This window comes from Oryctolagus cuniculus, chromosome 19 (genome assembly GCF_964237555.1).
Source record: "Oryctolagus cuniculus chromosome 19, mOryCun1.1, whole genome shotgun sequence".
Lineage (NCBI taxonomy): Eukaryota > Metazoa > Chordata > Mammalia > Lagomorpha > Leporidae > Oryctolagus > Oryctolagus cuniculus.
In genome coordinates this window covers 34,055,640-34,078,554 of record NC_091450.1, presented here as the reverse complement: position 1 = coordinate 34,078,554, position 22,915 = coordinate 34,055,640, and the positions used below count along the sequence as shown (strand labels likewise).

At 69.2% G+C, this 22,915-nt stretch overlaps 3 protein-coding genes and 1 non-coding gene across 4 annotated transcripts; 2 read left to right on the top strand and 2 right to left on the bottom strand.

Annotated features, from left to right (window-relative positions):
* The first annotated feature begins 514 nt into the window (after positions 1-514).
* RAB40C (RAB40C, member RAS oncogene family) lies at positions 515-17,481 on the top strand. Its single transcript, XM_051842177.2, has 7 exons — positions 515-603; positions 713-896; positions 10,915-10,975; positions 11,137-11,197; positions 15,585-15,662; positions 15,748-15,970; positions 16,369-17,481. Exons 2-7 carry the CDS (start codon positions 755-757, stop codon positions 16,647-16,649), a joined length of 846 nt encoding a protein of 281 aa, XP_051698137.1. The 5' UTR covers positions 515-603; positions 713-754; the 3' UTR covers positions 16,650-17,481.
* A 142-nt stretch (positions 17,482-17,623) lies between these two features.
* Positions 17,624-20,617, top strand: WFIKKN1 (WAP, follistatin/kazal, immunoglobulin, kunitz and netrin domain containing 1). The gene is made up of 2 exons (XM_051842174.2): positions 17,624-18,702; positions 19,105-20,617. Exons 1-2 carry the CDS (start codon positions 18,532-18,534, stop codon positions 20,584-20,586), a joined length of 1,653 nt encoding a protein of 550 aa, XP_051698134.1. The 5' UTR covers positions 17,624-18,531; the 3' UTR covers positions 20,587-20,617.
* Positions 20,618-20,675: 58 nt separating this feature from the next.
* On the bottom strand, positions 20,676-22,284 carry METTL26 (methyltransferase like 26). The gene is made up of 6 exons (XM_051842183.2): positions 21,714-22,284; positions 21,432-21,594; positions 21,301-21,360; positions 21,130-21,197; positions 20,944-21,022; positions 20,676-20,861 (listed from the first exon to the last, which is right to left on the bottom strand). Exons 1-6 carry the CDS (start codon positions 21,908-21,910, stop codon positions 20,814-20,816), a joined length of 615 nt encoding a protein of 204 aa, XP_051698143.1. The 5' UTR covers positions 21,911-22,284; the 3' UTR covers positions 20,676-20,813.
* TRNAG-CCC (transfer RNA glycine (anticodon CCC)) lies at positions 22,245-22,315 on the bottom strand. Its single transcript has one exon. It is a non-coding gene; the product is annotated as a tRNA-Gly (tRNA).
* Between the last annotated feature and the right edge of the window lie 600 nt (positions 22,316-22,915).

The following is a 22,915-nucleotide window of genomic DNA, read 5'->3' as shown; positions in this document are numbered from 1 at the left end:
AGCTTCGAGCTCTTGATTGGTCAGCGTGCGAGAAAAGGGGCGGGAAGAAGGGGGCGTGGCGAGAGGCGCCACGATCGGCGTGTGGGCGGTCCAATGGCTCGGCCACGGCGGCCAATGGTGACAGCGCGGAGGCTGAGGTGTTGAGGGCTGGTGGGCGGAGTGGTTCCGGGATGCTTTGCGGACTGGGGCGGTAGCGGTACTGACGGACGTGTCGGCCGGCCAATGGTTCCAGACCATCAGAAGGCGAGTGGCCAATGGCGATGGGGGCCAGGCGGGGTGCCTGTAATCGGCCAGAAGCTGTGTGGGAAACTCCAGGGGCGGGGCGGCCGCGAAGGACGGACGGACAGGCCAATGACCTCGGGAAAGAGGGCGTCGGGCGACCAACGGCGGCGAGAAGGAGGCGGGGTGGGGCGGGGAGACGGCGCATCTGCGGCGTTGTGTGGGAAACGGCGGGGGCGGGGCGGTCCTGACCGACGGGCGGACAGGCCAATGGGCCGTGGAGGGACGTCGGCAGGCGGCCAATGGAGGCGGCGCGGCCGGGGGCGGGGCGGCGCGCTGCGCGGCCTGTGCGGGAAGCTGCGGGGCGGCGGCGCGGAGGCTGAGGCGAGTCGGGGCGGCGGCGGCCGGGCCGGGAGGGGCGGCGGCGGCGGGGCCGGGCGCGGGGGCCGCGCCGTCCCGGCCGGCGGCGCGCTCAGCCGGGCCCGTCCCGCAGGTCTCAGGGCTCCGGGCCGCGGCGGGCCGGCCGCGGGGCAGGATGGGCACGCAGGGCAGCCCGGTGAAGAGCTACGACTACCTGCTCAAGTTCCTGCTGGTGGGCGACAGCGACGTGGGCAAGGGCGAGATCCTGGAGAGCCTGCAGGACGGCGCGTCCGAGTCGCCGTACGCCTACAGCAACGGTGAGGCCGCGCGGGCGGCTGCGGGCCCGTGCGGGGCTGACAGCGGCCGGGCGGGGCGGGGCGGGCGCCGGCCCGCGGGCTTCCGGTCCGCGGCCGGGCGCGCGGCGTGGGTGGCGCGAGGACGCCGCGGCCACGGCCGGCCGCCGGGCGGGCATTGTGCGCCCTGCCCGCGGCGCTTGCCGGACCCCGCCTGCGTCGCCGCCTGGCTTTGTGTGTCGGCCCGCAGCCCCGTCTGACGGCTCCGAGTGTCTGCTGACGCGCGTGGCCGCGGCCCGGCGGTGGTGGGAGGTCAGCAGGACGCCCCGGGGCTGTGGCGCCGCTCCTCTGCTCCTGGGAGGCCGCGGGTCACCTCGTCCGCCTGCCCGAGTGCCCAGGCTGTGACAGGAGCGCCCGCGACCCCCCGCGCCGTGGCCCCGAGGGGGACAGCCCGGGCTGGGAGGCGGGTCCTCGTGGCCGGGCGCCGGCCCGCAGCGCAGGCGCTTCCCGGGTGGCCGCGGGAGCCCTTGGCCGAGGCGCCCGCGTGCAGGGCGTAGGCGTGCGTTTCCCTGAGCTCTTGTCGGTTCCGTCTCTTCTTTGTTTTTTAGGGTTTGTTCACTTACTGTAAAATGCACTTACTGGGAAGCCAGGTCTTGCATCCTCTGGCGCGTTCCCCACCTGGCGGGAGCCCGGCATCCCGAGTGGGCGCCCGGGCCTGGGCCCCGTCCGCTGCCTGCCAGGCCAGGGGCGGGAGCCGGAGCAGAGGTGGCGCAGCGGGGGAAGCTGGGGATGCCACGCGCTGGCCCCGTCTGTCTGTGTCCATCTGGAGGCAGAGTGACAGAGAGGTCCCCACCCGCTGGCTCGCGCCCTGCGTGGCGGCGTCTGCGTTTCTGCGCGGTGGAGGAGCTCGGGGCTTGAACCCGTGCTGCTCTGTTCAGATCCGGGGCTGGGACTTGGACCAGCAGCCGGGGCCCCACGCTGCGCGCCCGGCGTGAACAGCCGCCACGCGGGCCTCCCCAGGCGCCTGGTCTTCGGCCTGAACTTGCCGCTGCTTGTGGCCAGGGCGGCAGGCCTGGTGAAGGCGTGGCCTGGGTCCCGCTCCCCGGGCCGGTCCAGCTCGTTCTGCAGACGGGCACGTGAGTGTCCGCGGCACTTCCAGCGTCACCGTGGCCTCCTCGCTGAGCGTTCACCCCGGGCCGTGGACGAGCGGCGTGCGACCACAGGCCTGCTCCCGCGGCCGCCTGGGCTCCGCGGAGGGGTCCTGGCTCCCTGCCTCAGAGCCGCCCCGCAGAGGGTCTGGAGATGCCCCCCCCCCCCCCCGCCACGGTGCCGGCACAGGGCCGCCGCGCGTGAGCGGCAGGGGCTCCTGGCCCGGGGGACAGGGGTGCTGGCCGGCTCCGGGGCGCACCTGCTCACCAGGTGTGCGCTGGCCCCATGCAGCCCGCCGTCCTCCGGCAGGCCTCTGCGCCTTCCCACCGTGTGGCCTCTGGCACGGTCGGCCGTGGTGGATTTGCCCACATCCTGGAAGACCGGGTGGGGAAACAAGGGGATCCGTGAGCGGGACTCCGTCTCCCCCTCGCCCTGAGCGGTGCCCAGAGCGGGGCGGCTGCGGGCGGCGAGGCCGACTCCGAGGCTGGCGTGGGGCCGGGTGCCGCATCCGTGGCCACAGGCCCAGCTCCGTGGGTTTGCGCTGCGTGGGGATGGAGCTTTCTTCTGGTCTGACTTGAAGTAGGGTTGCCCGTGCTGCAGGTCCAGGGGCAGCCTGGGCTCTCTGTGGGCGTCACTTCCCGCCTAGACCCCCTCCCTGGGCTGCGCAGGGCAGGCGGGGTCTGTGCCGCCTTCCGCGTGCTGGCTGGAGCCTGTGTGGCCTCTGGTGCACGAGCAGCCCGGGTGCAGGCCCCACGCGTGCCCTGTGCAGCCCCCTGCGTGCCCTGTGCCCCCCACACGTGCCCTGTGCTGCCCCACACGTGCCCTGTGCTGCCCCCCACACGTGCCCTGTGCTGCCCCCCCACACGTGCCCTGTGCTGCCCCACACGTGCCGGTGCTGGGCCCCACGTGTGCCCTGTGCAGCCCTATACGTGCCCAGTACTGGCCCCACATGTGCCTGGTGCTGGGCCCCACGTGTGCCAGGTGCAGGCCCCACACGTGCCCAGTACTGGGCCCCCGTGTGCCTGGTCTGGGCCCCCTGTGCCCGGTGCAGGCCTCATGCGTGCCCTGCGCAGCCCTGCGCGTGCCCGGTGCTGGTCGTGTCGTCACCGCGCACCCCCTTTGAGCCTTCTGTTGGGAGCTTGTGTCGACCCCACTTCCCACGGGCGTGCGCCGTCAGGTCCAGGTTTGGGTCACAGTGTCAGCCCAGGTGGATGCGGCAGTGGGTGACGGGCGATGCCTGCCAGCCCCCTGCTGAGCGGTCCCCTCACCACCACCCTGTGAGGGTGAGGGACTGAGGCTTTTTTTTTTTTAATATATTTATGTATATATTCAAACGGCAGAGTTAGAGGTCTTCCATCTGCTGGTTCACTCCCCAGATGGCCGCAACAGCCGGAGCTGAGCCGATCCACAGCCAGGAGCCAGGAGTTTCCTCCAGGTCTCCATGCGGGGCAGGACCCAAGCACCTGGGCCATCCTCCACTGCCCTCCTGGGCCACAGCAGAGAGCTGGACAGGAAGAGGAGCAACCGGGACAGAATCCAGCGTTGGCTCCTCCCCCTATCTTTTTTTTTTTTTAGATTTATTTATTTGAAAGTCAGAATTACACAAAGATAAGGAGAGGCAGAGAGAGAGAGAGAGGGGTCTTCCATCCACTGGTTCACTCCTCAGATGGCCGCAATGGCCGGAGTTGCACCGATCCAAAGCCAGGAGCCAGGAGCTTCTTCCGGGTCTCCCACATGGGTTCAGGGACCCAAGGACCTGGGCCATCTTCTACTGCTCTCCCAGGCCACAGCAGAGAGCTGGATCAGAAGTGGAGCAGCCGGGACTGGAACTGGCACCCATATGGGATGCTGGCGCTTCAGGCCAGGGCTTTAACCTGCTGTGCCACAGCGCCGGCCCCGTCTTCCCCCTATCTTCAGCATGCGCTCAGGTGGCAGTGGAGGGCAGGCAGCACCCTGCAGGGCTGTGGGTGCACACTGGGCGTGCAGGGCTGTGGGGTGGACACTGGGCGTGCAGGGCTGTGGGGTGGACAGTGGGCATGCAGGCTGAGGGGTGCACACTGGGCGTGCAGGGCTGAGGGGTGGACACTGGCTGTGGGCTGGACACTGTATGTGCAGGGCTGTGGGGTGGACACTGGGCGTGCAGGGCTGTGGGTGGACACTGGCTGTGGGCTGGACACTGTGTGTGCAGGGCTGTGGGGTGGACACTGGGCGTGCAGGGCTGTGGGTGGACACTTGGCTGTGGGGTGGACAGTGGGCTGTGGGTGGACAGTGGGCATGCAGGCTGAGGGGGGGACAGTGGGTATGCAGGGCTGTTGTGTGGACATGGCGTGTGGGATGGACAGTGGGCGTGTGGGGTGGACAGTAGGTGTACAGGGGTAAGGGGTGGACACTGGGCTGCAGGGCTGTGGGGTGGACACTGGGCATGCAGGGCTGTGGGTGGACACTTGGCTGTGGGGTGGACAGTGGGCTGTGGGTGGACAGTGGGCATGCAGGCTGAAGGGTGGACACTGGGTGTGCCGGGCTGTGGGTGGACAGTGGGCTGTGGGGTGGACAGTGGGCATGCAGGGCTATGGGGTGGACACTGGGCGTGCAGGGCTGTGGGTGGACACTTGGCTGTGGGGTGGACAGTGGGCTGTGGGTGGACAGTGGGCATGCAGGCTGAGGGGTGGACAGTGGGCATGCAGGGCTGTGGGGTGGACACTGGGCTGTGGGGTGGACACTGGGCGTGCAGGCTGTGGGGTGGACACATAGTGTCGTCTTGCGTGCACAGGGTTGTTTGTGGCCTGGGTGATGAACTAAGTGTAACCGTGTTCCAGGAAGGAAGCCTCAGGGCGGGAAGGATCCCTGGCCCCGACGCTGGCGTCTGGCTCTCAGGAAAGCCCTGATGGAGGGGCTGGCGTGTGCCTGCGCCGCCCGCACCCCGCGAGGCCCAGTTCACGTCCTGGCTGCCACTTCCCGTCCAGCTGGGAAGCAGCAGGGGGACGGCGCCAGCGCGTGGGCCCTGCTCCCCGTGTGGGAGACCTGCGGGGCTCCAGGCGCCGGGCTTCGGCGTGGCCCGGCCCCGGCCATTGCGGCCATCTGGCGGAAACCAGGGATGGCAGACCTCTCTGTCTCTGCGTCTCTCTAACTCTGCTCTGAAGGAAGGGAGCTGGCAGGAGGATGCGGCTGGGAAGGTGTGAAACTTGCATCCTGCAGCCCCAGCGTGGACGCCCTGAGCAGCGTGCTGGGGCCGGGCCGTGCTGCACGCCCTGTCCCTCGGGCACTTGGAGATCAGCGAGGCTGTGTCTGGTGTCCTGGTTTAGATAAAGTTGCAGGGAGAAGCCAAGACGTCTGGTCAGGCTGGGTGCACGGCCTGGGCTGCGGGGTTGGGGGTGGGTCAGCCCCTCAGTGCCTTTTTTTTTAAGATTTGTTTATGTATTTGAAAGGCTGAGTTACAGAGAGGCAGAGGGAGAGGGAGAGGGAGAGAGAGAGAGAGAGAGAGAGAGAGAGAGAGGTCTTCCATCCACGGGTTCACTCCCCAGGTGGCCATAACAGTCAGAGCTGCGCTGATCCGAAGCCAGGAGCCAGGAGCTTCCTCCAGGTCTCCCACACGGGTGCAGGGACCCAAGGACTTGGGCAATCTTCTACTGCTTTCCCAGGCCACAGCAGAGAGCTGGATCAGACGTGGAGCAGCCGGGACTGGAATGGTATCCTGGTTATATTTTTTAAGATCTTTGTTGCGGCCAATGCTGATGCAAGTGGGTTAAGCCTCCACCTGCAGCGCCAGCATCCTGTATGGGTGCCAGTTTGATTCCCGGCTGCTCCACTTCTGATCTGATTCCCTGGTTCACTCCCCAAATGGCCTCAATGGGGGAGGCTGGGCCAGGCTGAAGGCAGGAGCCAGCAACTCCATCCGGGTCTCCCAAGCACCTGGGCCGTCCTCCACCGTCTTCCCAGGCCACAGCAGGGAGCTGGATCGGAAGTGCAGCGGCTGAGACTCGAGCCGATGCCATACGGGATGCCGGTGCCGCTGCAGTGGGCTAACCTGTGGGTCACAGTGCCAGCCCTGTTTCCTTTTTATTTATTTGAAAGGAGAGAAACAGAGGTAGGGGGAGGTTTTTCCACCTGTTCTCCCCAAGTGGCCGCAGCAGCCAGGGCAGGGTCAGGCCAGAGCCAGCAGTCTGGAACTGCGTCTGGACCCCCTTGTGGGTGACAGGGTCTCAGGAACTTGAGCCGGAGTCAGAGCCTGGACGCTGCCCGGGCGCGGGCATCGCACACCAAGTCTGCCTCGTCCCTGCCTGGTGTCGGCTGAGCTGCGGGCGAGTGGGTGTCCGTGCCGTCCCTTCCCTGGGGGCTGCGTGTCCGGCCTGTGCTCGCCGAGTCCCGGCGCGGGATGCCCGAGTGCTTGTCTGCTGTCCTCGCTGAGCCGCCCAGGGGTGTGGGTCAGTCTGACCCGGGCCTCCCTGGGCAGGCTCTGTCGCGGCCGCACAGGAGGCTGCGTCTCCTTCTCCTCGGGTTCTTCCGGTGGGAGGGGGGCCCCGTCGTCGCTGGCTCTAAACTGAGGGCCCTGCCCAGCTGCAGACGGTCTGCACCCTCGCCCGCGGCCTTCCTCTCCTCCAGCGTGCAGGGCGGGTCCCGTGGCGCTCGGGCCTCTCCTCCACCCATCTCGACTCTGAAAGACTGGTTTGACGGCCACAGAGCCCAGGCTGCTCCCCAGTCGGGCTCCTGCCTCGGCGCCCTGCAGCGCCTCTGTCCCGTCTGCAGGGTCACAGGCCCCGGGCAGAAGCTGTGGCCATGGTGGGGTTGCTCCGCGGCCCGCACCTGTGCCGTGGTCCTTGTGCAGTGATGCTCTGCCCCGGTGAAGGGCCTTTCCTGCCTAGGACAGCTCGCAGACGGGGCAGGAGTGCGGACACGTGGGGCTGCTTGCACAGCAGTGGGGCAGCCCTCACCCTGCGGGCCTGGCAGAGCCCCTGCCGTGCCGAGAGAGCCGTCCCCCAAGTCCCGCAGTCCACGGCGCGTCCGCTCAGGTCCGCGGTCGCCTCCCGAAGAGGTGGCTCACTTCCTGCCCAGAACCCGCAGCGCCTGCCCCGGTGTGGCGGCCGCGCTTGCCCTGCTCTGGCCTAGTCTCAGGAGCTGCTGTGGTCAGTGCCCAGTCGGAGGTGCGTGTGCGTCTGTGGCCGGCCCCTGCCTCGGGCGTCCTTGCGGGGCCTCAGGGCTCCCCCTAGCTGTAGAGCCCGCGTTGCTGAGGCCAAGTCTCCCTGGGCTTGGCTGGGCTGTGGCTGGCGGCCACCTCCAGCTTGCAGTTCCCTGGGAGCTCGTGGGAAGCCAGCACAGCGAATCTCAATGTTTTTTTTAATGCGCAGCAAGTTTCAGGTGGTAGGATAGCCAGGCCCTGGGCCACCTAGCTGGCTGCTGCCTGGGGTGTGCCTGCGAGGGGGTGTCCGTGACGTGGGTGTGCTCTGTAGCCTCACGTGGGAGAGGGGTGTGGTGGTGGTCCTGGGGCCCCCTCCAGGAGCCTTGTGCAGCCTCTGGGCTGTGTGGGTGTGGCCGCTGATGGGGAACGCTGTGTCCCCGGCGCTCCTCTGGACACGTGGCAGGAGCTTCCTCCTCCTTAGGGACACGCGGACTGCACGGGAGAGAGCTGGAGCCCACGCGGGCTGGCCGTGGAGTGTGGCCGCTCAGCCCTCGCCTGTGCCACACCTGCCGGGAGGCCTCCCGCCTCCCTGCCCTGGGAGAGCCCAGCCTGGGTGGGCCGAGGGCGGCGGGGAGGTGGGAGGGGCCCGTGGGAGCCCTTGCTGCTGCTCGGCCGCTGGCCGGGCCCCGTGGCTGCTGCGTGACTTCAGAGCTGCAGAGAACAGAGCCCAGGGCCGTCTTCTGTTTTGTTGTTTGTTCATCTTAAATCAGCCGTGTGCATTCACTGCTGGGCGCGGGTGGACGACCACGTGTCCGCAGTTGCCGTTTCTTCCACAAGGACGCGGGTGCGCCTGCTCTGGCCTGGAGGGGCCGACACAGGATGCTGGGCCACCCGGGCAGCCGGCTGGGCTGTGCGCAGGGACCTGCCCTCCTGCAGGTCAGTGCTGCCCGTGAAAGGTGGGACTCCAGAAATCTTGCGTTCGTTCGTTCGTTCTTTTTAAGTTGATTAATTTATTTGGAAGGCAGAGTGTCAGAGAGGGAGAGACAGAGAAAGATCTTCCATCCTTTGGGTCACTCCCCAAATGGCCACAAAAGCCAGGTCTGGGCCGGGCTGGGGCCAGGAGCTCCACCCGGGTCTCCCCCGTGGGTGCAGGGCCCAAGCAGCTGGGCCGCCGTCTGCGGCTTTCCCAGGCCCCAGCAGGGAGCTGGGTCGGAAGTGGAGCAGCGGGACGGGACGCAGCGCTCTCCTGCCGGATGCCAGCGTAGCAAGGCACGGCTTGCCCTGCCGCACCGGCAGTGCTGCTTCATCTCTGAAATAAAGCTGGGAGGGGCCTCTCGGGGCGTCTGGACTCAGCTGGTTCCCCTGCGGCCCCTAGGGGCACGGTGGACACTTCCCTCCCCGACTCCGCAGCACCTGTGCCAGGGTGTGATCTGGAGCTGCGAGCAGTACCCCGTCTGGCCGTCCGTGTGAGCGGCAGAGACGACCCGGGTGCCAGTGTGCGGGCGCGGGCAGCCCCGCATCCAGTCTTCCTCCTGTGCCTCCCTGGAGACTGCACGGGACCAGGCTGTGGTCACCGGTCAGTGTCAAAACCAAGCTCTTCCTTCCGGGAAGTTGACGCGAGTGGCCCTTGTGAGCCATCTCCCTGTGCTGAGAGGGAGGGGCGGAGGGCGAGCTCTCCTCACGCGTGGTGCTGGTGGTGTCGGCCTCCTGGGATCGCGGGAGAAGAGGTTTACTGGGAGAAAGGAGGAGGGGCCGTGGGGCCCGGAGGGGCTTGGCCAGCTGTGTTCAGTCCTCGGCTGGAGCCGCTGGCTCGGGGCCAGGCCTCTGTAGCCGTGCGGGTGGGCACTGAGGGGTCATTGCTGCTCTCCATGGAGGATGGGTTAGCTGGAAGGAAGCAGTCACGGGTCGCCCTGGGGGCCGGGTGCCCGCCTGCCGGCTGCTGCGGTCTCCCGCCTCCGCCGTCCTCCATGCTGCATCGGAGGGCCCATCCTTTCCTGCCAGGTGTGGATGATGCCCAGAGCTGGCCATGCTTGGAACTAGTGCTTGGAGCTCAGCTCAGGGGTACTCAGCTAACAACAGTGCTCGGGGCTGGGACGGTACTCAGAGCCCTGGACAGTACTCGGAGCCGGGGCCGGTACTCGGGGCCAGGGACGGTACTCGGGGCCCGGGACGGTACTCGGAGCCGGGGACAGTACTTGGGGCCCGGGAGGTACTTGGGGCCGGGGCCTGGGATGGTACTCGGGGCTGGGGCCAAGGACGGTACTCGAGGCCCGGGACGGTACTCGGGGCCCGGGACGGTACTCGGAGCCTGGGATGGTACTCGGAGCAGGGGAAGGTACTCGGAGCCCGGGACGGTACTCGGGGCCGGGGACAGCACCTGACAGTGGCTACAGGACGAGGCGTCATCACAGCGCTCCTGATGCTCGGGTTGGTTGGGGACAAATTCGAGGAGGCTCCCGCTCCTCTCCAGTAGGGGGTGCCCCTGCCTCCCTGCCAGGGCTCATGGCAGCACCATCTGGGGCGGCCTGGGGGGCAGGGCAACCCCCATCCGGGTCCTGCTGGTGCAGGGACGAGGGCCGCAGCTTTCTCTGTCCCTGTTGTCTCCCGGGTGTGGCTTTGGGTTTCCGGAGGACCTGGTGTCCTCTAGGAGGCTCCGTGCAGGGGCTTGGCACCTTTCTCATCAGGCTGTCTGCTTTTCTGTTGGGGTGCAGGACCTCTTCACAGGTTGGACTGCTGACCCTCAGAGAGGCAGGGATGTGCAAACACTGTTTTCATTCTGGGGCTTGCGTGTCACTGTCGATGGCGCCTTCCACATCTGAGCCAGGCGGCAGTGCCCCAGCGTGAGGGCAGCGTGCACGGCCGCTCAGCTGCTGCACACTCAGACACAGGCAGACACACACTGACACACAGATGCACGCATGTACACACAGGTGCACATGTGTGCACATAGATACAGGGACACAGGCAGACACGTGTGCACACAGATGCACGCATGTACAGACACACAGATGCACATGTGTGCACATAGATACAGAGACACAGGCAGACACACACTGACACACAGATGCACACATGTACAGACACACATATGCACATGTGTGCACATAGATACAGAGACACAGGCAGACACACACTGACACACAGATGCACGCATGTACAGACACACAGGTGCACATGTGTGCACATAGATACAGAGACACAGGCAGACACTGTGCACATAGATGCACGCATGTACACACAGATGCACATGTGTGCACATAGATACAGGGACACAGGCAGACACGTGTGCACACAGATGCACGCATGTACAGACACACAGGTGCACATGTGTGCACATAGATACAGAGACACAGGCAGACACACACTGACACACACACAGATGCACATAGACGCACTCACACGCAGACACAGTCACACACGCATTCTCTGTAGGAGCGACACCCATGTTCAGAAAAACCTCTGTGCCTGGCCCCCTCGGGCGCGTCTCAGACCAGCGGCCGAGGCTCAGGAGGCCGGGGCCGTGTGCCCGCGTGCCGACCCTCCCCCTGGGGGTGTGAGCCGGCTCGCGGAAGGCGCTCGGCAGAGCCAGGGCGGTGGAAGCCCCGTGCCCTGTGGGAGCTCCAGCAGCTGCAGCCTCCGGTTGGCTTCAGGGTTCTCAGGAGGCAGGGCCGGCGGGAAGGAGCGTGGCCCCCGGGAGCCCCGGTGCCCGCTCCCCAAGCCGGGAGTGAGGGCGCTGCCCGGCCCCAGCCCTGACGGGCCCCCGTTCCCCTGTCGCTGCAGGCATCGACTACAAGACCACCACCATCCTGCTGGACGGGCGGCGCGTCAAGCTGGAGCTGTGGTGCGTGGGCCCCGCGGGCGCGGCCGCGTCTCCTCGTGGCCCTGTGTCCTGACGGCCAGAGGCTGCGTCCCACGTCGTCCCGGCCCTCTCCCCTCGCTGGGGTCTCCAGAGGCGCAGGGCCGGGCGGGGACTCCCCTGCTGACTGCCCCCGTGTGTTTCAGGGACACGTCGGGCCAGGGCAGGTTCTGCACCATCTTCAGGTCCTACTCCAGGGGCGCGCAGGTAAGCCTGGCTGTTCTGTGTCCCGACCCCTCCCTGAGGCCTGGGCTCCTCCCTAAGGGGACTGGACGCTTGGTCATCGAGTTTCCCTCGTAGCCCACCCTCGTCTGGGGCCTCTCGCTGTGGCTCCCGTCCCCCGGAGCCGGGGCACCCGCTGTCCGTGTCCCCTCTGTCCTCATGGCCATGGCCTGTGGCTGTCTGAGCAGTGTCACCGTAGGGGCCTCCCAGTGCTGTCAAAATGGAGCTCACGCAGCTGAGTCCAGAAACCGAAGGCGGCCGCCCTGAGTCTGCCCAGGACCCTCACAGGCCTGCTGGGTTGGGGGACCTGCCCGGGGCAGTCGGGGCCAGAGCTCTGTGCGAGCGTCTAGGAGGGCTCCTGTGTGAATGGGTGCAGGTGCTGTGTGTGTGTGTGCATGCGTGTGGGGGCACTGGTGTGTGTGTGGGGGGGGGCACTGGAGCATGTGGGCGTGCATGTGTATGTGTGGGGGCACTGGTGTGGGGGGGCACTGGAGCATGTGGGCGTGCATGTGTATGTGTGGGGGCACTGGTGTGGGGGGGCACTGGAGCATGTGGGCGTGCATGTGTGCGTGTGCAGGGCACTGGTGTGTGCGTGTGTGTGCGTGCGTGTGCAGGGCTCGCTCTGTCCTCCGGTGCCCCCCGGGCCCCTGACCGACTGTGCTGATGCAGGGTGGGAGCGAGTGTGGTGCCGTGTGCACAGCCAGCTGGTCAGCGGGGGGATTTGGTGGCAACAGTCCTGTCTGTGGTGCATCTGTGACTTCCCCAAGGGCCAGAGAGCCGCTCCCTCCCAGACGTCCTCCTGCAGGAGCTGGGCGCCCTGTGTGGGCCTGGACGCAGGAGGAGGGCCCGGTGTGCCCTGCAGGCTGTCGCCTTGGGCTGCAAGGTGCCCCTTGTGCCTGCCCCTCCCCCACACTGCTCTGCGTCCTGCACCCTGGAGGTTTTGGATCACCTGGGGCGGCTGAGGGGAGAGCAGCCCTGAGGTGTGGGGCGACACCCGCCCCAGCCTGCGGCCCAGGTTCTGGGGCGGGGCCTTCTGCGTGGGAGGGTGGGGAGGGCAGGCTGGGCCTGGTGGGCCCTGGCCTTGAGTTCCCACCGAGCCCGCTGTGCAGAGGGGACTGATTCCCGTCCCCGGGGGTGCTCGGCCCTCCTGTTCTGGCGGTCCACGTGTGCCGCTTTGCTGTCAGACAGGGGCGTGAGGTCAGCTGTGGTGTGTAGCAGGGGCGGGTGCGGGCCCAGACACAACCAGCAGGAGGCGCTGTCCCGCTGGTGAGGCTTGCGGTCGGCTGCATCAGCTCGGGGAAGCCTGCGCCAGGCAGTGGCCCCCACTGCTCCCAGGCAGAGCCCCGGTGTGGGGGAGGTTCACCTGGCGTGATGTTTCCCGGGAGTCGACCTCTGTCAAACACTCACCGGGGTTTGCGTCCCGGCCCTTGCGTTTGGTGTGAGGGCAGCCACTCGGGCCCCGCAGGTGCACGCCCAGAAGCCCCCTTAGGAGCACCTGCGCTCAGGTGAGCCTCAGATGTCTGCCCGTGGGGAGGCGGCTATGTGGGCGTGACCCAGGGGACTGCAGGCCGGGTGATGGAGCGCCGCCCCAGCCCAGTCCCACCCCTGCAGGCCGTGTGACGGAGCGCCTCCCCAGCCCAGTCCCACCTCTGCAGGCCGGGTCCCCGAGTGCTGCCCCCAGCCCAGTCCCACCTCTGCAGGCCAGGCTGGGTGCATGAGCGCCTCCCCAGCCCAGTCCCACCTCTGCAGGCCGGGTGACGGAGCGCCACCCCAGCCGAGTCCCACCTCTGCAGGCCGGGTGACGGAGCGCCTCCCCAGCCCAGTCCCACCTCTGCAGGCCGGGTGACGGAGCGCCTCCCCAGCCCAGTCCCACCTCTGCAGGCCGGGTGACAGAGCGCTGCCCCCAGCCCAGTCCCACCTCTGCAGACCTGGTGACGGAGCCGCCCCAGCCCAGTCCCACCTCTGCAGGCCGGGTGCGTGAGCGCTGCCCCCAGCCGAGGCCCACCGTGGTTTCTGGACTGTCCTGCTGTGCCATTTCCCCATTGTTCTCCTTGGCAAATCCGTGTTTTGATCTCTGGGGCTGCTGGAATTTGCCGGAATTCGTCCTGTGTCCTCCCGCCCCGTCTCCTGTGCCGTGCCGCGCCGCCGTGCCCCACACGACAGCCATGGGCAGTCCCAGAAGGGGCCAGGACTTCTGGCAGCAGCCCTGGTGCCGAGGGATCCCGGGCCAGGCTCACAGGGCTCTCCGCCTGCTTGCGCCCGTGGAGCGTGACGTGGCCGGGTGCTCAGGTGGAGGTGCTGGTCGGCACTAACGAGAGGCCGCACCCGCCACGCCAGCCCCTTCTCGGCACCCTGCCCCGCATTCTCGCTCTTGTCGACCCCCCGCCGGCCCCTGTTGAAAGCACTGGGACAGAGCTCTGGGTGCCGGCGTGGACTCCCCGCGTGGGGAGCGGGCTCCTCCCCTACACGCCCGGCCACGGGTTCCCTCCACTTGCTCTGACTCCATTTATTCAAAGGCAGGGAGACAGACATCTCCCGTCCGCCAGTTCGCTCCCCAGATGCCCAGAGTAGCCAGGACTGGGCCTGGCGGAGTCCAGGAGCCGGGAACCCCCTTGGGTCTCCTGAGTGGGTAGCGGGGCCAGCACCTGAGCCGCCACCGGCTGCCTCCCAGACTGCATCGGCGGGAGCCGGAGCCGGGCCCGGCAGCAGGAGCCCTACTGCTGTGCTGCCCCCCAGCCCGGTCTGGCGGAGTCTGTGGCTGTCCTGCGTCCTCGGGGCTCCCTCAGGCTGCCGCCCGTGGTGCGGGGCCTTCGGGGCCCTGAGTGTGCGTGGGGAGTGCCCTGTCCCTCACTCCTCGCCGGAGGGATTCTGCCGGCTGAGCCCCCTTCAGAGTGGGCTTCTGACACGGGGCGGGGGCAGCGTGCGAGGGGCCGCGCTGCCTTGCTGTGGGGGTGTTTGGGACCGCCGCAGACACCCCGGAGCCGAGCCCAGAGTAACTGGTCTCTGAGGGCCGTGGCAGGAGGGACCTGCAGCGCCTGCGCTCCGCAAGTGTGGGGCTGCAGAATAAGACACGGCTCTGCGGGGCTCTGCCTGGGTGCCCCCCGGCGGAACACTCTGCCGGGCTGACTGGGAGGGCGCTGGGCCCTCGTCTGCGTGCTCTGGGGGCTCCGGGCCCCACGGGCCGGCTTCACACCGGGGCTTGTGTGACTGAGCGTCGCGCTGTTTTCTGTTTATTTATTTGAAAGTTAGAGAGGGGGACAAGGGCAGACAGAGCTGTCGCATCTGGTGGTTCATTCTCCACAAGCCCGCAACGGCAGAGGCTGGAGCCCCGGCACTCCACCATCCTGCTGTGCCTTCCCAGGCGCACCAGCAAGGAGCTGGACTGGAAGTGGGGCACCGGGGTGCCTAACCTGCTGCGCCACAGCGCCAGCCCCAGAGCAGGCACCTGAGGGGGGTGGGGTGGGGCTGTGGGACACAGGCAGGCCCAGAGCAGGCACCTGGGGGGGGGGGCTGTGGGACACAGGCAGCCCCAGAGCAGGCACCTGGGGGGGGGGGCTGTGGGACACAGGCAGCCCCAGAGCAGGCACCTGGGGGGGGGGGCTGTGGGACACAGGCAGCCCCAGAGCAGGCACCTGGGGGGGGGGGCTGTGGGACACAGGCAGCCCCAGAGCAGGCACCTGAGGGGGGTGGGGTGGGGCTGTGGGACACAGGCAGCCCCAGAGCAGGCACCTGAGTGGGGTGGGGGGCGCTGTGGGACACAGGCAGCCCCAGAGCAGGCATCCTGAGTGGAGTTGGGGGGTGGCTGTGGGACAGTGCGCTAGCTGCCTGCATCCCATATTTGCCGTGATGGTTGGAGTCCTGGCTCCCCGGCTTCTGAGCCAGCTCCCTGCTGATGCACCTGATGAGGGGGCAGAAGATGGCCCAAGTCCATGCGGGGAACCCGGATGGAGTTCCAGGCTCCTGGCTTCAGCCTGGGTTGTTGTGGGCGTTCGGAGACTGAACCAGCAGGAGGACGGCAGGTCTGTGTGCGTCTCCTTCCCTCCGTCACTCTGCCTGTCACATTAATAAAGAGTGCTTTTTAAATGACAGGATAATGGTCATGATGAGCGTAAGAAGAGTTGAAAAAATATCTGCTGTGTCTCGGAATCCTCTGGTGTGTGTGTGTGTGCACGTGTGTGTGTGCGTGCCGCAGGCAGCAGCGGGGCCGGGAGCGCAGGTGCCCCCCCGGCTCTCCTTGGCCAGGAGGCAGCAGTGAGGCTGCACCAAGCTCTGCAGCGCTGTCCTGTCTGCTTGTCACGCTGGTAGCTTCAGAACCCCCAGGGCCCAGTGTCCCTGCCCCACCCGCAGTGGGTGACCGCCTTGTGCCTGGCAGGGCATCCTCCTGGTGTATGACATCACCAACCGCTGGTCCTTCGACGGCATCGACCGGTGGATCAAGGAGATCGACGAGGTGGGTGTCCCTGTGCGCCTCAGCCCGCGGGGAGGGTGGGGGCGTCCTGCCTCGGGGCCGCTGCTGAGTTCCGTGCCCTCCCAAGCACGCTCCTGGGGTCCCCCGGATCCTGGTGGGGAACCGGCTCCACCTGGCCTTCAAGCGGCAAGTGCCGACGGAGCAGGCGCGCGCCTACGCCGAGAAGAACTGCATGACGTTCTTTGAGGTCAGCCCCCTGTGCAACTTCAACGTCACCGAGTCGTTCACCGAGCTGTCACGCATTGTGCTCATGCGGCACGGCATGGAGAAGATCTGGAGGCCCAACCGAGGTGGGTGCAGGCGGGGGGCGCGGCACGGAGCAGCCCTGCCCCTGCTGGGGCCCTGGACACGGCCTGGGGGGGGGGAGCGCGGCACGGAGCAGCCCTGCCCCCTCCTGGGGCCCCAACATGGCCTCTCAGGGGAGGGGGGACGCGGCACGGAGCAGCCCTGCCCCCTGCTCTGGCTCCGGACACGGCCTCACGGCGGGAGGGGGGCACGGTGCTGCTTCCTTCAGCGTTTCTGGAATCACCCGGTCTGAGGGTGTCCATAGGGAGGGGCGCCAGCAGGCACCACCAGAGGCAGCTCACTCTGCCCCCAGGGGTGCCCCGCTGTGCCAGGTGGCAGACGTAGCTGAGGTGCCCAGAGCCCTTGCGGCCGGGCCCTGCCCTGGCTGACCCCTGCCCGACAGTGTTCAGCCTGCAGGACCTCTGCTGCCGCGCCATCGTCTCCTGCACCCCTGTGCACCTCATCGACAAACTCCCGCTGCCCGTCACCATCAAGAGCCACCTCAAGTCCTTCTCCATGGCCAACGGCATGAACGCGGTCATGATGCACGGACGCTCCTACTCCCTGGCCAGCGGGGCCGGGGGCAGCGGAAGCAAGGGCAGCAGCCTCAAGAGGTCCAAGTCCATCCGGCCCCCCCAGAGCCCGCCCCAGAACTGCTCTCGCAGCAACTGCAAGATCTCCTAGCAGGCCTGCGAGACTGGACGCACGCTCCTGCCGGGCGCCGGGCCTGCTGTGGGCAGGGACTTTGGCCACCGGGCCCCGCCACGGAGGCTGCAGGTGGAGGGAGGGGCTGCAGGCGGCCGTGTGCTGGTCTGAAGGCCCTGGGGGGCCTGGCTGCCGCCCTGATGGGCTCTGCTGGGACTCGGGAAGGGACTGTGGGAGTGATGGAGTCTCCGAGGGGCTGCGGTCCGTTCCCTCGGAGGGGCTGGGCTGCTGCCCAGGGGCCCTCTGGAAGCTGCGCTCGGTGACCAAGCCGGCAGGCCGGGCTCCTGCCGCCTCCCCTGGGAGGTGCACACCAGGACTCGCTTGGGCCCAGGCCCCTCCCGCGTGGGCGGGGCTGGGGCTCTACTGTGAGGGTGGAGTGGCCTGGGGGCAGCTCGCGTCCTCTGACCTCAGATGTGGCCTCAGCGTGGAACTGGGCAGCCGTGGGCTGCGTGGCGGACACCTAGGCCTCCTGTGCTGGGCGCCCTGGTGCAGTGGGGCCTGGCCCCTCGCTGCTGTCGAAGCTGCCAGCTGTCCCTGCCCGGGATGCGCCCTCCCGGCCCCGACCCTGCCACGGCCTCCTTGGTGCTCATCTCTACCTCCCGCCCTCGTCACGATGTGGGTTCAGCACGGCAGTGTGGACGCCGGGCAGAGGCCACTGCTGGGGCTGCCAGCGAGGCCCCTTCCTTTGGCGTGGTGGGGGGAAGCCCACGTCCCCGCGCACGGGCTCAGCACTAGCTCACTGCTGTCTCACTCCCCACGCTGGGTTCCGAGCTGTCCTTTGTACAGTAAATGTGGTTCCTGTGACCTCCCAGTCCTCGTCTGCTACGCAGCCCATTTCCTGGTGGACAGCACACGGCCCGGGGCTCACCAGGGGCCCTGAGTCCGGCCATAGCCCAGTGGATGTGGCCTGGGGAGCCACGCCCATGATGGCCCATGGGCCCCCACCCCAGCGTCACCAGGGTCCCGGCTCATCCTGGGATGGGGCCGCTGGCGCCTGGAGGCTGTCTCTTGGTCTCATCTGGCCAGACCGAGCTGATTACCCCGCCCCTGGGTCAGAAGGTCAGACGCGGGTCGAAGAGAAAGCCGTCCAGGGGCCCCAGACCCCTGCAGCAGCCCAGGGCTTGGGAGGGCCCTTTGTCCCCCTGCAGGCATATGATCTCCGAGGAGAGCCTGGCCGGCCGCCCCTCCCCCTCCGGGCCCAGGGGCTTCCCTGGGACTGTGGGCCCCACATGCGGGCACCGCCTCCACCCTGGCTGGGGAGTATGGCGAATGCAAAATCCCGTCACCCCGCCCCAGCACCCGGGGGCCCTACCCCAGACCTGTGGGCAAGTGGTGACCCTTCTGAAAGGGTCCTGGAGAGGTTTGGACTCTTGGAGACCAGGACGCCCCCGCCCCCCCCCAGGCTAAAGACTGACCGTGGAGTGCCTGCACCTCACCTGTCCCGCCCAGGGGACCAGGCTGTGGCCTGTTGGGGGTGGGGCAGGGAATCGATGGCTTGGGAGGGGGGTCAGGGAGGAAGGCGGAGCCCTGCCCCCTCCTCCCCCAGCAGAGGGAGGGTCTTCAGGGGGACTTTGATCTCAGCAGCCCAGGGTGTGCAGGGAGGGGCTCGGGTTACAGCACCCCCTCCCCCCTCTGGCCAGAGCCTGCCCCTCCCCACCCCATGCCCTGTGCTAACCAGGGCCTGGGAACCACTCACTGACCGGCAGGAGCAGGGGCCAGCGCTGCAGGGACGTGGTGTGTGAGCGCGGGCTGGGCCCTGGGGGACAGCGGTGGCCGCCACGGCCCAGAGGGTGGATGCCTGCAGGCAGCCAAGCTCCGCAGGCCCCAAAGAAGGGCTGGTGGGCCCCCGCCCCAGGTCCCCATGCCCGCCCCACGGCGCCTCCTGCCTTTGCTCCTGGTTGTGGGACTGACCGCGGGGGCCAGCCTGCTTCCAGGGCCCGAGAGCCGCCCAGGCGTGTGCCCCAACCAGCTCAGCCCCCACCTGTGGGTGGACGCCCAGAGCACCTGCGAGAGGGAGTGCGTCCAGGATGAGGTGAGCGAGGGCCCCCAGCGACATCTTGTGGGTGACTGGCGGGGGGAAACCTGGACCCTCAACCCCAGGAGTCCACTTCCTCCTTGGCTCCCCACCCTCTCCTGCCCTGGGTCCCAGGGAAGCCCCATCTGACGACAGTCCCCTTCCCCGCCCCCAAACTCTCAGCCGCAGCAAACCTGCCTGCCCTGGAGGCCAGTGGACACACCTTGCAGGACGAGCGGGGGCGGGGGGCGCAGTGGCCCCGGCAGATGGCCTGTCCTCCTGGGTCTGTGGAGTGGGACGGCAAGGCTGGCCAGCGGCTCGGGGACTGGCAGGCAGTCGCCCAGGGAGCACAGCCTGTCCCGCAGCCCAGGGTGGAGGGGGACCCGGGGGCGGGCTCACTAAGCTCCCTCCCGCCCCCAGGACTGTGCGGCGGGGGAGAAGTGCTGCACCAACGTGTGCGGGCTGCGCAGCTGCGTGGCCGCCCGCTTTCCCCGCGACGGCGCAGCCGCCCCAGCGGTGGCCTCCTGCGAGGGCTTTGCCTGCCCCCAGCAGGGCTCCGACTGCGACATCTGGGACGGGCAGCCCGTGTGCCGCTGCCGCGACCGCTGCGAGAAGGAGCCCAGCTTCACCTGCGCCTCGGACGGCCTCACCTACTACAACCGCTGCTACATGGACGCCGAGGCCTGCCTGCGGGGGCTGCCCCTGCGCGTCGTGCCCTGCAGACACGTCCTTAGCTGGCCGCCCGGCAGCCCGGGGCTGCCCGAGCCCACCGCCCACCCCACGCCCGGCGCCGCCCCCGTGCCGCCGGCCCTGTACAGCACCCCCTTCCCGCAGGCGGTGCAGGTGGGGGGCACCGCCAGCCTGCACTGCGACGTCAGCGGCCGCCCGCCGCCGGCCGTGACCTGGGAGAAGCAGAGCCACCAGCGGGAGAACCTCATCATGCGGCCGGACCAGATGTACGGCAACGTGGTGGTCACCAGCCTGGGGCAGCTGGTGCTGTACAACGCGCGGCCCGAGGACGCGGGGCTGTACACCTGCACCGCGCGCAACGCCGCCGGCCTGCTGCGGGCCGACTTCCCGCTCTCCGTGGTCCAGCGGGAGGCGGCCAGCGACGGGGGCCCCGGCGCCCAGGCCCCGGCCGAGTGCCTGCCCGCCGCGCAGGCCTGCGCCGGCCCCGCCCCCGCCTCCCCGCGCCGCGGCCTCTGGCACTTCGACCCCCAGCGCGGCAGCTGCATGACGTTCCCGGCCCCGCGCTGCGCCGGCACCGCCCCCGGCTTCGAGACCTACGAGGCGTGCCAGCAGGCCTGCGCCCGCGGGCCGGGGGACGCCTGCGTGCTGCCCGCCGTGCAGGGCCCGTGCCAGGGCCGGGAGCCGCGCTGGGCCTACAGCCCCCTGCTGCAGCTCTGCCACCCCTTCCTGTACGGCGGCTGCGAGGGCAACGGCAACAACTTCGAGAGCCGGGCGAGCTGCGAGGACGCCTGCCCCGTGCCGCGGGCCCCGGCCTGCCGCGCCTGCCGCCCGCGGGCCAAGCTGGTGCCCAGCCTGTGCCGCAGCGACTTCGCCATCGTGGGCCGGCTCACCGAGGTGCTGGAGGAGCCGGAGGCGGGCGGCGGCCTGGCCCGCGTGGCCCTGGAGGACGTGCTCAAGGACGACAAGATGGGCCTCAAGCTCCTGGGCACCAGGTACCTGGAGGTGACGCTCAGAGGCATGGACTGGGCCTGCCCCTGCCCCAACGTGACGGCCGGCGACGGGCCGCTCGTCATCATGGGCGAGGTGCGGGAGGGCGTGGCCGTGCTGGACGCCGGCGGCTACATCCGCGCGGCCAGCGAGCGGCGCGTCCGCAAGATCTGGGAGCTGCTGGAGAAGGGGGCGTGCGCGCTGCTCGGCCGCTTCCAGGACTAAGCCCCACCCAATAAAGGCGCTGGCCACACCACCTGCGCCTCCGCCTGCAGGGCCCCCAGCCCCCAGACGGTCCCAGGACGAGGCAGGGCGGCAGCCGGAGAGACTTTATTCCGAGGCGGGTGCCGGCCGCATACCCAGCGAGGTGGGGCCCGGGGGGGCGGGGTCTGGAGACCCGCGTGGGGGCCCAGCAGAGCCTCAGCAGGGACCTGGGGTGGGGGGCGGGGGGGTCACGCTTTCCGGAAGATCAGGCACTTGTTGTTGGCCGGCATGTCCACCTGCGGAGACGCTTTGGTGGAGGGGCAGCTCTGGACCCCCAGGGGGCCGCCCGGGCCCCGGCCCCCCCCACTGCCCGCCTACCATCTTCTCCAGGAGGAGGCCGCTGGCCTGGCCCAGGTCCTCCAGGAGGGCCGTGTCCCGCAGCCCCCACTCCGGGTTCCTGCACGGGTGGGGGGAGGGGAGGAGGAGTTGGAGCCTGCGGGGGGCGGGGCACCGGGCCACCGCCCGAGCCAGGCCCCGAGCCAGGCCCCGGCGCTCAGCGCTGACCTGCATCTGAGCGTCAGGTCGAAATCCACGTTGCTTTGGGGGGAGATCTTGCCGTTGACAGCGAAGGGCTGTGGGGACAGGGGCCACAGGGCCGTCTCCAGGGGCCCCGGCACAAGGACACGGCCCCCGCCCCCAGAGCGCAGGGCTGGGCCCCGTGGCAGGTGCACTCACGCCGTAGGTGATGAGCAGAGCCCCGGGCTTGAGCAGGTGGCCAGCGGCCCTGAAGAGCCCCTGCCGAGGGAGAAGGGCGGTGAGGCGCCGCCCGCGCGCTCGCCCCCCCCCCCCCCCCCGCCGCCGCAGACCTGGGTGCAGCACAGGGGGCTGATGTGCGTCAGGTTGATGCAGAGCAGCAGGTCCAGGGACTGCGGCCGGATCCCGCCCCACTGCTCCCAGTCCCAGGTCACGTCCAGGTACAGCGGGGCCTTCACGTTGGGCAGCCCTTGGGCCCGCGTGGTGGCGGAGATGCTGCCGGAGGGCGACGCGTGGGCCGGCCGGGCCGGGCAGGGCCGCAGCCTCCCGGCCCCGGGGTCCCCCCAGCACCCGCAGGCCCGTCGCGTCGCGCCCACCCGCCGGCCCCGCCACACCTGTCCAGGCAGCGCTGGTCCACGTCGGACGGCTGCCACTCGGCGTAGGGGAAGGCCCGCGCGAAGTGGGCAGCATGCTGGCCCGAGCCCGAGGCCACCTCCAGCACGCGGACGCCGCGCTGGGCCGGGTCCACGTACTGGAGCAGCACGCGCAGGATGGGCTCCTTGTTCCGCTCGGCGGCCGCCGCCACCAGCATCGCGGCCGCGCCGACCGCCGGACGGCACCGGGCTGGACGCGCGCCGGGAGGTGTGGCCGCGCGGCCGCGGGGCGCGTCGGGAGGTGCGGCCGCGCGGCCGCGGGGCGCGTCGGGAGGTGTGGCCCGTCCCTCCGCGTCTCCGGTTAAAGGGCCCCGCAGAGGCCGCTGGGAACGGACGCCTGGACTCGAGGCCGTCCCGGGGTTTCCCTAGGACCTGCCGCTCCGAACAGTTCGAGGCTTAGGCGCTGCCCCCTTGTTGCGGATACTCTCCGCTTTTCAAATCTAAGGGAGTAGCGGGAGTTCATTTTCGAGGTGGAGGAGGAAAAAAAGTGCCTGCGCCGCCCGGGAATCGAACCCGGGTCGCAAGAATGGGAATCTTGCATGATACCACTACACCAGCGGCGCTCTCGAGCAGCGGGCCGCCAGCCCGGCTCAGGGCTTTGTGACGCGCGCCGCCTGCGTTTGCGCATGCGCGAGGGCCGGGCGGCCTGCGCCTCCCCGGCTCTGCTCCTCGCCGGCGCTGCGGCCAGCCGGACCGCCGGAGGCCGGGCGTCCCCCGGCGGCCGAGTCGCTGCCCAGGCCGTGGCGCTGGCCGAGGTCGTCCGGGCACCGTGGCCCGGCCAGCGTCCCTCGGCCGTCACAGCAGCAGCTCCTGGCGCGGCGTCCGGCCCGCCCCTGCCTGGCCACCCCCTCCCGGAGCCCGCCGGGTCCCCGCGGCAGGGGGTTCTGCCCCTGAGGGCTCCGGGAACGCCTGCCTGCCGAGCTGGGCGCCGTGGGCACCCGCCAGGGTCCGGAGGCCAGCGGCAGGGCCCCTCTTGCTCTCCCGGGGTCCAGCCCCTTGGCCTCCACTCAGGGGTCCCGCGCCCCAACTTCCTCCCCACGCCGGTGCCGTCCCTGGCGACCGTGACAAATGGCCCCCCGAGCTGCGGAGAGCGAGCAGGAATGAGGGCGTGGGGCCTCGAGGCCTGTGCCTCGGGGTCCACGTGGTCAGTGAAGCCCCCGCCT